General features: G+C 52.5%; 1 protein-coding gene across 1 annotated transcript; it reads right to left on the bottom strand.

Annotated features, from left to right (window-relative positions):
* Window positions 1-2,915: 2,915 nt before the first annotated feature.
* Window positions 2,916-12,821, bottom strand: LOC104404281 (septin-9-like; the record flags this gene model as incomplete). The annotated part of the gene is made up of 2 exons (XM_010012672.1): window positions 2,916-3,575; window positions 12,719-12,821. Coding segments are annotated over 2 exons (763 nt in total), but the record flags the coding sequence as incomplete, so codon positions are not given.
* Between the last annotated feature and the right edge of the window lie 634 nt (window positions 12,822-13,455).

Here is a 13,455-nt window from a genome sequence, read left to right as displayed (position 1 = left end):
AGCATGCAATGGAAAGCAGACCTGTGGGGCTGACCCCCTGCCCAGGGGGGTCCAGAACAACCAGGGAGGAAGAAGAGGGTCAGAAGCAGGAGATGATGGGGGCTAAGCAAGCCAGGCAGGGTCACCAAGGCAGGACCCAGCTGCCAGGCAGAAACTCGTAAATTCTACCCACCGAAGAGAGACTCCTGCAGCGCCCAAGGCTGTGGGTCACAACCAGCACTTCCCCTCACCTTCTACTTCATGTTTATTTTTAATTGCTTCTGCCTCTTTCTGCCTTTTGCATATTCTCCCCTTGCCTACAGCCACTGCATGACCCTGCTCATGTTTCTCTGGATGACTCTGACTCTATCAGTCTCCATTGCCTGGTCATCCCATCACATCCCCTCATCCCAGCTGGGCAGCACCAGCCACCATGGGGACACGAAGTCCAGCTTTGCCCGGGATGCTAGTGTGCTGGTATCTCACACCCATGACGCACACCTCTGTCCCATATCTCCCTATCACCAATGGCCCAACTCCATGTTAAACCTGCAAAAGCACAGCCAGTGCTCCCCAGGGAGCACAGGAGAGGGAGAACAGGGATGGGGAGGAATATTTCTTGCTCTTCTGCCCCATGAAGACACCTCCTGCCCTCCTCCACCTCGAGAACCATGGCTCTGGAGCAGGCTCAGCCCACGCCACCAGCCGCACAGCCCTAACGAAGCTTGGTGCTATAATTACTCCTTTCCTTTGTGGTTTGCTCTGAGCTGCCAAGCTCTGCCATTGCCCTCCTCCTCCCACCAGCCTCTTCCTGCACAACACACTCTCCTGCATACCTCCAGCAGCGGGACAAGGGGTTAAGGACAAGGCAGCTGAGCCAGCAGCTGAGGAAGGCAGGTCCCAGCACAGGCAGCTGCCTGCCTCCCCTGCTCAGCTCTTTGTGCTGGAGTGCCACCGAGCATCGGGATCAAGGGGCATCCAGTGCCATGGAAGCATCTCTTGGGTGCCCCAAACTCTGCAAACAGCAGGAGGGAGCAGGAGTTCACACCAGACATCAGGGAGCCCAGGTTTTCACTTAGGGGGCTGTGGTGGGGGCCAGAGCTGTAGTGGAGCCGGTGAGCATCAACAACATGCCTGCATCCACCTGCAGGGCTCCCTGAGGTCTCCCAGCAACAACGAGAGATGCCATCCACACATCCAGCATCACCCCACAGAGGGTATTGTGGACCAAGGGAGGAATGTTCTGCAACAGGGTCCTGCATAGGAGCAGCCCATGGAGCTGCAAGTCATCGTGATGGAGGACGTTGGAGATGACTGGGAAGGGAATGAAGGCTTTGGCAGTGACCCTGAGCTGTACATTCATGATGACACAGAGGAAGGAGAAGCCAGAGCCCTCCCTATCCCTACAACTTGGTCTCCTGGCTCTTCTTGAAGGCATTTAGACTGAAAACCCCTTTTGTACCAGGAGCAAGGGCTGGCTCACTCTGCAAGGCAAGCCTCAGACAGCTGGGCTCTGGGGTAAAACTCATCCCCAGCAGCTGTCCTGGGCTTCTGGAGTCCTTTTGATGCAAAGAGCCTCCCTCTGCCCCTGTCCCCAGGCAGCTGGGGCATTCAGCAGCTTAGATGGTCTTTTGCTCTTAAAGTGCCCAACTGTCCTCAGTTCAGAGCTTGGGAAGCTTAGAGCAGCCCAAACCCAGCAGGATGAGGCTGAGCACCCACCCATGGGAGAAGATGGGCCTCCTGTGCACCACGCACATGGCAGCTGGGGATAGAGAGAACCCATAAGGGAGGCCCAGGCTGAACCCCATCACTGGGCTGGGTCTTAGAGCTCAGCCATGCCTAGCTGGAGATGGACCAACCTGACACTTGATGAAGGCGTCTGTCCACTCTTTAAAACCCAGCTCAGAGAAGCCACACCTAAGCCATACACATGCACAGTGGGAGAAACCCACTTCAGCCTTGAGTTCAGAATCAGCTCCACCACTGACTCCTGGGTTTAGACCATGCACACACCCCAAAACCTGGCCTCTCCACAGACCCCATTACTGCCCTGTGACTGCCATGCCCATGGAACAGGAGCAGGGACTATCCCATGGCAGGGTGAGACAAGAGCGCATGGTCCTGCTCCGAGGCGAGGCATGGACCTCCCAGCTCCTGGTTCGGCCACCACACACCAACCCGCAACCCCAGGGAGAGGCAGGGGTGGGTGAGAGGTGGTGCCCTCCAGCCAACCGCTGCATCCCACAGGAGAGAGCTCGTGGGTAATGGGAAAAAGAATTAACAGGCCAGAAGAAGGGAGAAAAGAAATGTCCAAAACATCAGGGAGAATAAATGAGGCTGTCGGGGGAGGGAAGCTGGCTTTAATACAGAATCAGAAACAAGAGAGAGCTAATATAAGCCAGGACTCCAGTTTAATAGTGGCTCTGGTCCATGATGTTATTAGACTTTGGCTCCACGGCCAAGAAAACACTGACTCCTCCTAATGAGGAGGCGCTTTCTGCCCACAACCATAAGCAACAACACTAAACAACAAACCATCACAACAACCACACACTTCAACACTAAACAACGAACCATCACACTTCCACAACCACCACCTCTCCAGCACCTCTGAGCCTGCTCTAGATGCTGCGCAGGCAGGCTGGTCTGCCCACGGGGCTTGAGCTGGCACAACTGTCATCTTCTGCAAGCACCCAGACTTTTGGCATTTTCTTTTTAATCTCCATATAGGCTTGATAGCATTTTTTATTCAAACTGACAGTTCTTTCAGCCAGGATAAACCCAAAGATAACAACCATGTATGTGACACATCTGAGCACAGATCCAAGGCATCACCACCGGAGCTGAAAGAGCAGAACCCAGTGCTCAGCACCCCCACATGAGCTCTGAGCCTCAGCCAGCATCTCACCCAAGCAGCTGCCCGGAGCTGTACTCACCTTCTTCTCTCTTTGGTGGGCTCTCCATCAGCACAGGCTGTGGCTTTGGCTCTGCCTGGGGAGGCTGGGTGGCCACTGGAGGCTCCGAGCTCTCCACTTGCCGCGCTGGTGGGGCTGGCACCTCGGCGGCCTTGGCTACCTGAATTTCCACGCGCTTGGTGGCCACGTCGGGCACAGGAACATTGGCCACCTCGGCTCTTCGCTGGGGCATCTCAGGGATCTTTGATGGTGGCGCTTCTACCCTCCGGAGACCCGGCTCCTGGGGCTTGCCGAGGGTGATCTCAGTCCTCCTTGGCGTGGGCTCGGGGGGTTTGTGCCCCAGCACATCTGCCCTTTTGAGGCCAAACCTCGTCAACCCTGAGGTGGAGTTCTCCACCTGCTTGGAAGAGATGTCAATGGAGATTTCTGTTCTTCTGGACACCGGCTCAGGCAGTTTGGGTCCGGAAGGCTCCACTCTCCTCAGAGAGGGCTTGGGTGATCTTTGCCCTGTGGGGTCCGCATGTCGGGCGAGTGGCTCCGAATTCCTGGCGCCGAGTTCCTGAAACTTCTGTGTGGAGCTGGATACAGTGGACCTGAGGAGAGGGTTCGGGGTCCGTCGTTGCGGGGTGGAGGAATTTGAAGACTGATCTACCTCCTCGACCTCAAAAGATCTTTTCAGAGCTGAAAAACATGAGAAGGAGTTCAGAATTTAGTTACCATCCACCTGAGCATCTCAAGAGAAACTTAGAGGCTTTGTGTGAGGCTCACAATCCCATCTCTACTCCTTCACATGGGGGTTCATAATACCATTTAAAGCAGGTGGAGACTGAGAGTTGGGCTCTGCTTCTTCAGACAAGTTACAAACCCAGTAACAAAACTGGAACCAGAGCCAGGAAATTCAACCCCAGAGCAGAAACCATCTCCTCACTGCCCTCATCCCATGCATGCTCAGAGGGCCCCAGTGCAGCACGACAGAGCACAGCACAGGACTCGGGGGCAGCCACTGCTTCAACTCCCAACACCTCCTTTTCCCTCTCCCATCTGAAGGATGCATACATAAGCACAGGCTTCCCAGTGAGTGCTGCCAGGAAAATCCAAGTTGGGAACAGGAAAACAATCCCAGGAGAGTACCAAATCCCTTTAAATGCAGCAAGAAAACCAAAGGTGTCAAACACAGAAGCCCATATCCTTAAAAACAAACCTAGAGATCACCTCAGACAAAGACTGAAGTGCTTTGAGAACACTGACATCAGACCCTGATACAACGAAGAGGCCAACTGGGAGGCCTTAGGGACATCCTAAAATCTAAACATCATCATCCCCATTTTACCAGCGGAGAAGTTAACAGGCAAAGAGAGACACACGCAGCATCAGATTGGACGTTCTGATTTACATCTGAATAGGCAGTGGTGCTGCCTTCACCGAGCCCCCGCACTGTGCAGGATCTGCCCCAGCTGCAGCAGAGCAGACGCACAGGTAACCCTGCACAGCGGAGCAGCACTCAGACAAGCGCCCGTCATTCAGCTTTGCCCATCACACGGGTCCCCCTCAGCACACAGAGCTCCGGGGCTGGGCACGCTACATATGAAAAATCCCCCAAGCATCCCAAGCCAGGAGCATGTCAATGGAAACTGGAGGGACACTGGTGTCAGACTTCAGCTTCGGGGCACAAAGCATCACTGAAGGAAGCCTCCATCCATGGAGTGATGCTCCCATCCCAGCTATGCAGTGAAGGGCCAGTAGCTGCCTGACCATGTCCTGACTCATGCCTGGACATCCACGTGTCCCCCAGACAGCCCTTCCCACACCCAGCCAGTCCTCTTCAAAGAAGTGGACTTTAAGCCTTTAAGCCCAGAAGCCAGGTGGAAACAAAAGGCAGAACTTCACAGGAAGGGGGGGAAATGCAGAGAACCACCACTAGATCCCATCCAAACACCACAGGCTACCCATACCCCCCCATGCCCCACAGTACCCAGGCAGGCACAGGGTTGGGGCAGGATGAGGCACAGCCCTCGAGTCCCAAAGCAGTCCCCATGAGGCAAGGCTGAGCCACATGGTGACAGCCTCAGCATGATGACAGCCATGCTGCTAACAGCCAGTACAAGCATCAGTAACGAGTCCACCCATCCTTCACATCGGCAGGATAATACCAGTAAGATTTAGCCTTTAAACCCCTGGACTTGAGACTCCAGGTTCCAGGAGACGGGGGAGACTGGAGCACAGCCTTCCCTCATGCCGGGACATCCACCCACCCCTGTGGTGGAGCTGGAGAAGAGCCACCACACAGGGAGCATCTCCTCTGATCCATTGGGCTGCTCTGACTCCTGGGGCAGGGCCAGGGGGCCCAGGGACACTCAGACACGTCCTCCTTGGAGGGGAGCCATGTGGCACGGCTGCGTCCAGCTGGTGGGACAGGGATGTCCATGTGGCTCTGCTCCACCAGCAATTGCAAACGCAGCTGCTGACACCCGCCTGCTCCAGGCAGGACAGGCAGCGCTTCCATCCCATCCTGGGCAGCAGGAGCTGGGGACAGTGGTGGCCCCATCCCATGGCAGCAGCTCTCAGAGGAGATGGTGAGGAAATACAGACCCCTGGAGCTGGGGCTCTCATGCTGGACAAGCCACACAGGAAGGCCTGTCCTGCATCTCCAAAATATCCAGCCATTGGTAGAAGGAGGGAGGGAGGCAGTGAAGTAAAATAAAGATGTTTTTCCTCCATTTTATCTATTTTGTGAGTCACACAGAGCTCTCCAGCCATGTCACCAACCGCTTGCAGAGGAGAGATGCTCCCTGCAGCAATCTCTGCCCTGCAGTCTGTGCTTGGCACATCTTGTGCACTGCAGGTCTGCGTGTAAGTCTCAGTTCTCAGCACCCCCAGAACAATCAACTCAGAAAATTCCCACATTTGAGAGCTGTTCCAACGTGTCCGTAACTCCCACATCTCCAAAACTGAGCTGGAGCTCAGACTTTCCAGCACAGACTTTTCTATCATTTTCCTTCTTCATCACACCCTTAATGCAGAAAATGACATTTTAGCTATTTTTTCCCTGAAATCCCAATTTTAAAACAATACACCAGTCAAGCCCGGTTTGCATTCTGCAGGAAAACAAAGAGAGAGGAAGGGGCAGCCTAATGGGGTGCCTTTCCCTGGCCTTGAGCAGCACCGGGCAGGCAAGAGCAGTGGAGGACACAGCCTGGCCAGGCACTGCCATCAACCCAATGGATGGGGTCTCAGTTGTGTCCACATCAGGCTTTTAAAACCTGCTCATCACTCCTGCAGCTCAGCCTCCATTTATTCCCTTCAATAAAGCAGCCCAATAACCTCATGACAAATGCATCTGGAGGAACAGTTTGAAGCAAAATGCTCTTAAGGAACCGAACAGCAATGGAAACAGTCAAGCATCTTTCCTAAATGAACATCACCCTGGAAATTTCTCAGTACCAAGTGGTTTGGGGATTTCTTTTTGACCCAGTAATGAGCTCTGGATGAACTTGCAGGGTTCATGGCATGAACCACCTCCATCATCTCAGCTCCTCTGATGCCACTAGCTACTGCTAAAGAAATGGTGGCAGCAGTGACTGAGTGGTGGGTCACCAGATGGCATTGCTGGAGCTGCTGCACATGGGCCTTTCTTTTGACTTCAGACTTCTCAAAGTGCCCCAAGCCCAGGGTAAACCTGCCCAACACCACCAGCACAGTCTTTCTGGAGCACAGCCATCCCCTGCCTTATCGAAGGGCTGGACTGAACACAACACCCAAAAATGGCTCTACTCCAGGTCTCTCTGCACCCTGCTGCAGAAAGGAGAAAAAGGTCGAAGTCCAGACACAAAGGGGTTCAAAAAGCCTAAGGAAGAGCTGGAAAACCACGATTACACCACAGAAGAATTAAGCCATTCAGTCATTCCAGCTGTGGTCCCAATGGGTAGTAAGGAGGTACCAGGGGCTGGGTAAGGAATTATCACCCCATGTGAGGGTTAGAAATGGCTTGGCAGCTCCTGACAGCAAGATCACAAGGATCCCCAGGTCCCAATGGCATTCCCTCCCCAACAGTGTCACTGATTTGCCAGGAGACAACCCGAGAGCTTCCCCACCATGGCTCTCTGCAGGATGGGATGTCGTGGTTGCACAGGGATTCCAGTTCCCAGCTTGTCCTGCTGGCACATGTGGCCCCTGCCCTGAGTCCAGCGTGGTCTGGAGAAGGTCAAACATCCCAGGCACGAGAAAGGAGGGGGCCTGTGGCTAATAGAGTTTGTGTTTCCACCTCCAAGACAGAGACCTGCAGCCACAAACATGATCCTCAGGGACGCCACCTTCAATAGTGGTGTCCTTTGGTGCACGGCTGCAGCTCCTCTGCTCATCATTGCCTCTCTCCTGCTCCTTGCACAGAGAAAAGAGAAGGACCTCAGGAAGCAAAACAACTCTCAAAAAAAGAGAAAAAGCTTAAAAATAGCCTGTCCTGCCCAGAGCCAAGAAAGGAAAGTAAACAGCCTCTGCTCCAATGACCCTCCTCCCAGCTTCCTGCAGGGAAGCTGGCGGATCCACTCAACAACAGGAGCCGAAGGCAGGGCAGAGCCGCAGGGCCCGCACCCGGCTCCCACCCCACAGTGCTGGGTCCTACCCCAGCAGTTGTAGCTAATGCCTTAGGTCCCTGTGGGGCTCCAGAGCCGCATGTCCCTGACACCTTGGGCCAAGTGTCCCATCCCTGAGCAGGGCCCAGGATGGACTTGCTGCAGGATTATCCCCATTACGTAACTTTCCAAGCGATTTTCAGGACCAGCAAGGCTTCCCCATCCCCACCAGCAGCATCCAATATGCTGGCTCCGGCCAGAGGCAGCCTGGCGTTTTTTTAGAGGCAGAGGTGCCTCTTTCCTCCTTTTCCTCTGGAGGTGTGTGCACCATGGGGTGTGAGCACAGCACGGTGCTACCATCAAGACCCGCTTCCTTCTAACTGATTCAGGCAGCTCTGGCTCAATCCACCATTGCTGAAGGCAGCATCTCCCCTCCCACAGCAGGGAAAGCCCCAAAATATGATTTCGAAGTGCTTCCTTTCAGATGTAACCTCTTCCCCTGCCAATCTCTGCCCAGAAGCATTGTGCCTTGGCTGGGAACTGCTCCCTGCAGTGTCCCTTTGGGGAGCAGATCTTTGCACCCTACTCTTGAAGTAGCGGCATTTTGCTCAGCATCATACAACCATGGTCCTGGCAGATGAGAGAGGCACGGGCTTTCTGAGATAGCACTGGCTGCAGGCAGCTCTGCTGGCTGTCCACAATGGCAGCAATTCCTTCAAACACACAATCTTCACCTAAATGTGGTCCCTGCCAACCAGGCACTTTGGGAAAGAAATGCATGTCTTCATCCCAGGCTTGAACACTCCCCAAAGCAGGCACAGGGCTTGAGAAGTAGCAAAATATTCATGTGTCTTTCTATTCTGTGCTGCAGTGCTGGAGATGTCTGCAATGTGGTCACTGCATCTTCCTGGCCACCCCACAGCCAGGCACCAGCAGATAACACGCCACCAGTTAATGCTGCTCTTTAGGGATCTTGCAAACTGGGACGAGAAGGCACAAGGAAACCTCTGTGCACAGAGCTCGGGAAGAGACCAGAATAAACAGTGAGGGATGCTGCCTCCTCTGGGACCTGCTTCACAACCGGAACCTGAGGCTCCATCACGGCCACAGCACCCAACTGCTTCCCATTAAGCATCCCCTGCCCCTCACGTGGTGCTGTGACCCCAGGGTTATATTTGCTTGCTTGCTTAGGCACAGAAAGCTGGTCTGGGGTTTTCCAACACATAAGAGCCTTATGGGAGCGGGGCAGCCAGGCCCCGGTTATTTCACACCATACAATGGTACCATTTGAGAGCGCTGCCTTTCTCTAAACTGCTACCAGATGGTCACCTCCTGTTCCCGGGGAGGAAAGAGGGGGAGGCTGCAGGTCTCATCTTTCAAGGAAACCCTTGGAAACTCAACACAGCATTAACTGCTCACAGCCCTCAAAGCTTCCCAGACCCCTGTCACGAGGCAGCAGGATGCTCACGGCAGTTTTCTGGCCCAGCTCAAGTGTAGAGTGTGTTTGCCACATTACCATGGGGCCACCTGGGTTTGGCTTATCCAAACCTACTGTCCATGATGCCACTGAATAGCTGTCACCATCTGTAAGAGGTGGATGCATTTTTGTGAACTAAAGGCTCAGTTACAGGGACAAGTAGGATGTTCTTCATATATCTATAGGGTGTATATACAGACCTAAAGGTCCTGCAGGGACAGAGGAGGGTATCTCTATCCCATCCTCAACAACCAGGTGCTCCCAACTGCACCGAGCCCCTCAGTAGGATCAAAACCACTGGGCTGAGATGGGAAATTCACTGGCAGTGCAGACAGCAAGTGATGCTACACATGCAGGACTTTGTGAGTACAATACCAGCTTCAAAAGAGCCTGAGAAATTCAGATGCCCACTTCTATCTGGAGAAATGAAGGCAGGAAACTTTAAAAGCACCTTTCCTGAAGCTACTGGTAATCCAAAGTAAGCGAGAAGTCAGAGTTGCTGGATCCCCTCCCCATGCTTATGCCAGGAGGTTTCACACCTTTCTTTTACCAATAAACCAACCTTGCTGCAATACATACATATAAACACATATATAAACACATAATGACAATCTGCTGTTGTAGCATGACCCCTACCCTATTTTGGGTCAGATTATGAATGGTTTATGCTCAAATAAATCCTTTTACTGACTTTACAAACAGCATCCAAAAGAAGTTGAAATAGATCTATTGCATGGTCTGACACAAATCATGTGTAGAAGGTAACACTGGCAACATGCTGCTAATCTGCAGTGCCTTCCTGAACTGTGCAACCAGTACCAGGAGCTGAGCCATGGAGGAAATTTGGGGATAAACACAAGTTCAGGGCTCTTACATTAACCAAAGCTTTTCAAGCAGCATTTCATTCACACACAGTAAGCTACAGAACAGCCTCAGACCAATGCAGCAAACTCCTCATTTACCAGAAATGAACATGCAAAAGCAAAATTGGGACTAAGAGTGGAAAAAAAGACAATCCACACTCAGATTAATCCAAAATCCCAGCTTGCCAGTCCCTGTAATACAGTTCTAGAAAGGTTTTAGCTTTGGTTCTCCATTACACTTTGGTTTATATAACCATTAACCCTCAGCAAAATGCTTGCAGATCAGAGCAGTGTATTTTACATCCCTTCTATTCATTTCATATTTGCACAGAAAATTACATAAAATAGAGGATCTCTAGCCCAGCAGATTGCATTACTGGCTCTGCCACAGGCTCTCTGCAGCTTTTGCCTCCTGCCTGTGCTCCAGTTTCCTTTCACATGGGGAGGAGGAAGGAGAAGAATAAACCTTCTCTGCGCCTCCCGGGGGACTGCAGATTTAGTTTGGTTCACTAGTATTTCTAAAACACCTTAAAATTACCCAGCAGGCAGAAGTGTGTTACAGATGGTCTTGCAGACCCCAGACTGCCCTATAGCAGGTGTAGGAAGCACCCAGACACCATTCCCATGGCTCCCAACACCCAGGCAGGGAAGGAGGGGAGTGACTCAGGTGGGGGACCAGCCTGGAGAGTGGGTGATTAAATCATTGAGTCTGAGCTTGAGGAGACACTGACAGGTGATGCTTAAACAGCTACAGGAAAAGGTAAATCAGCAAAATTGGCTAAAGGAGGGACCCAGGAGCCATTCAGGCCCAGTGACTGCTGCCAGCTCTGGTGTCTCTGTTGAAGGGGACATCCCAGCACTGCAATGCCAGTGGTGTCCTGAAGGCTGCAGAGAGCAGAACCTTCCCCCCTTTCTCCTCCCTGGTAAGCTAAACATGCTTTCAAAAATAATAATACATCAATCCATTCTTTTCACATTTCCCCATGTTTGCACTTCCAATGACCAGATGAAAGAAAGACTAACTCCCAACCCCACTCCTTAGCATCCTCCTTCCCTCCCAGACCAGTCCAGCTGACCAGTGCCAGTGTGATGCTGTGTGCCTGTGCCCTCACCATTAACCCCTGCCACAGCTCCCAGGGCTGGGATAAGCTGGAGAGCACCAAACTCACCAGGAGCAAGGGGCTGTACAACGTTGTGATGTTTACTCCAACCATTACCTCTATTGGTGGGAGGATGGTGGTGCAGAGCAATGTGGTCACGGAAGGCCATCTGACATTGGTGGTGCCTACACCCAGACAACATGTTGGTACCCTACCCCAGCTTGTCCTAACTTGGGTGCCAGCAACAGGGCACCTGCTGCAGCGCTGGGAAGGTGCACAGGGACAGACTGCCCTGATACCCATGGTGTGGCACCTTTTGCCATGCAAACCAGCCACGAGCCAGCCAGCTTGGACAGACCCTGCCCCTGAGTCACCACTCCAAAAGTGTCCCCAGGAGACCCAAGTGCTGAGCTTTGTCCAGCAAGCTCACAAAAGCAATCACTGTAAAAGCCTGGGTCAGAGCCAACAGGAAATAAGAGCTCTCATTAATCTCGGGACAACTTTTCTGCGTAAGTTGAAGGTGACAATAAACCCCTCCATTGCCTAATGGCTACTCCTCACCAGCACCATTTGCACAGCAGGGAAGGGAGAGAAGAGGTTCTTTCTAACACCAGCACAGCAGATGGGTACAAACTGCTGATGCCTCCATGAGTAAAGCAGAGGGGTGCCAGGACCAAATGATACCCTGCAGGTATGAAATGAAAAGTGGTCCCGTGCTGAAGGGTATGACAGCCCACCCCTGTCTCACAAAGAGTTCCCCTGAGGGACCCTGAACCCCACCAAACAGGCACAGCCCCATTGGGAACTGGACTCAGACCCATCGACTCATTTTACAGGCTTCAAATAAGCTTAACCAGGATTTAGGGTCTTGTTATATCCATGTCCTGCCTCTAAAGATTAAGAAAGTGCCAGAGCACACTGCAGCAGGAGAAAGGAGGGAGGAAGGTTGGGAGAGAGAAAGAGCCTGCGTAATGGTCCTGCAGAGAGACATTGCCTTAAAGATCAAATATCAGAGTCAGAAACATGACTATCTGGAGTGATTATGGGCTCTGCAGTATCCATTATTGTCTTTGGATTTATGACAAGTCCCAGTCCAGGCTTTTGCGGCTGCTGTCTGGGTCCTGACTCCTGGGAAAACGGGCTGAGCAGCTCCCTGCAAGGAAGGGCTGCAGAACAGAAACTAACCCAGCACCCAGACAGTGAGGCCACAGGTCACCGGAGGTGCCAGGACTCTCAGCAGCAGGTTTGCTGGCATGTATTGGCCAAGAGATGTAGACATGGTGACTCAAATCCATTAGGCGTGACCCAACATGTTCCAGAGGTGCTTCCTGCTCACTTTACTACCATAAACCACCATGAAGAAAAGAGTAAAGCAGGAGAATTGTTATATTTTAAGTGAGCTTCTTACTAAGGGAAAGATGCTACCAAGATCCCAGAGACTGGTGAGTAGTTGGAAGAGGCAGCATGTTGTACAAATTCCAAACCTTGACTTATCACCAGGCCCCAGCAGTACACTTGCACAGGCCCCAGTATAAAGCCTCATTCTCTTTCTGTCCCTTCCCACCCAGTCACTTTTGAAAGGTTTCTTCAGGACTAGCACAGCACTGTGCTCACTTTGCCCAAGAGTGATCTTCAGCGGACAACGAGAGCTCACCCACACCAGCCAACACTGGAAACCCTCCATGCTGACACAGAGCCAAGGACACTCTGCTCCATGCTGCAGCGAGTGGTTGCCCATCCCCAAGGACATGCAGCCCAGCCCTCCTTGCATAAGATGACTATAAACAATGACCTTTGGATGAGCCTACATCCTAACCGGGGCCAGAGGCTATTCCCAGAGCCCAGCTCACATGGATGGAGAGATCCACGTCCTGTTCTTCCCCTTCCCACTCCCTCACAACCTTGCTATTCCCAAGGAACTAAATATACATAGGGGGAAAAAAAACCCAAACGATAATCCACAACGGCAGGTCCCTGGTGGTGTAACGAGGCAGATATGACTTTTCCACTCTACTGAAGGCCAGTTCTATAGGGGAAGATAAAACTTCTACAGGAAAAGACACAACTCCTGCCTTCCCACAGGCACCTTCCCCTGGCTCCTGCCTCTCCCTCCACATACTGATTTGGCAGAAAACCCCCATCCTTTTGTCTCAGATTCAGGAACTTAGACAGGAAGAGTGGACACAGACAGAAAACTCCCCAACGCATCTATAAAGCTCGTCATTGAGGATACCAGAGGTGCCTTGCTGTCTCAGAGCAGCATCCTACGTCATTCAGCTGGGAAAGTGGCAGTGGCTCTACCCATGCTGGGCTGGTGATGAAGAATACCAGAAGAGACCAGTTGCAGTATAATCAACAATTGATATTCAGGAGCTTTGCTTCACTCTGAGGGTTGAGATGATCCGAGATACCATCTGAAAGATCTTTTTGCATTTCCTCTTCCAGGCGCTGAACCTCTGCACAAGCGGGACCCAGACTCCCATGGATATAAGCCCTGGCGAGAACTCATCCTGTGGACCCTCTGGCAGGGCTCCCAGGAGAGACCCTGAACCC

The sequence above is a fragment of the Nestor notabilis genome, unplaced genomic scaffold, assembly GCF_000696875.1.
Source record: "Nestor notabilis isolate BGI_N333 unplaced genomic scaffold, ASM69687v1 scaffold22194, whole genome shotgun sequence".
Taxonomy (NCBI): domain Eukaryota; kingdom Metazoa; phylum Chordata; class Aves; order Psittaciformes; family Psittacidae; genus Nestor; species Nestor notabilis.
This window is presented reverse-complemented; position numbering and strand designations above follow the sequence as displayed.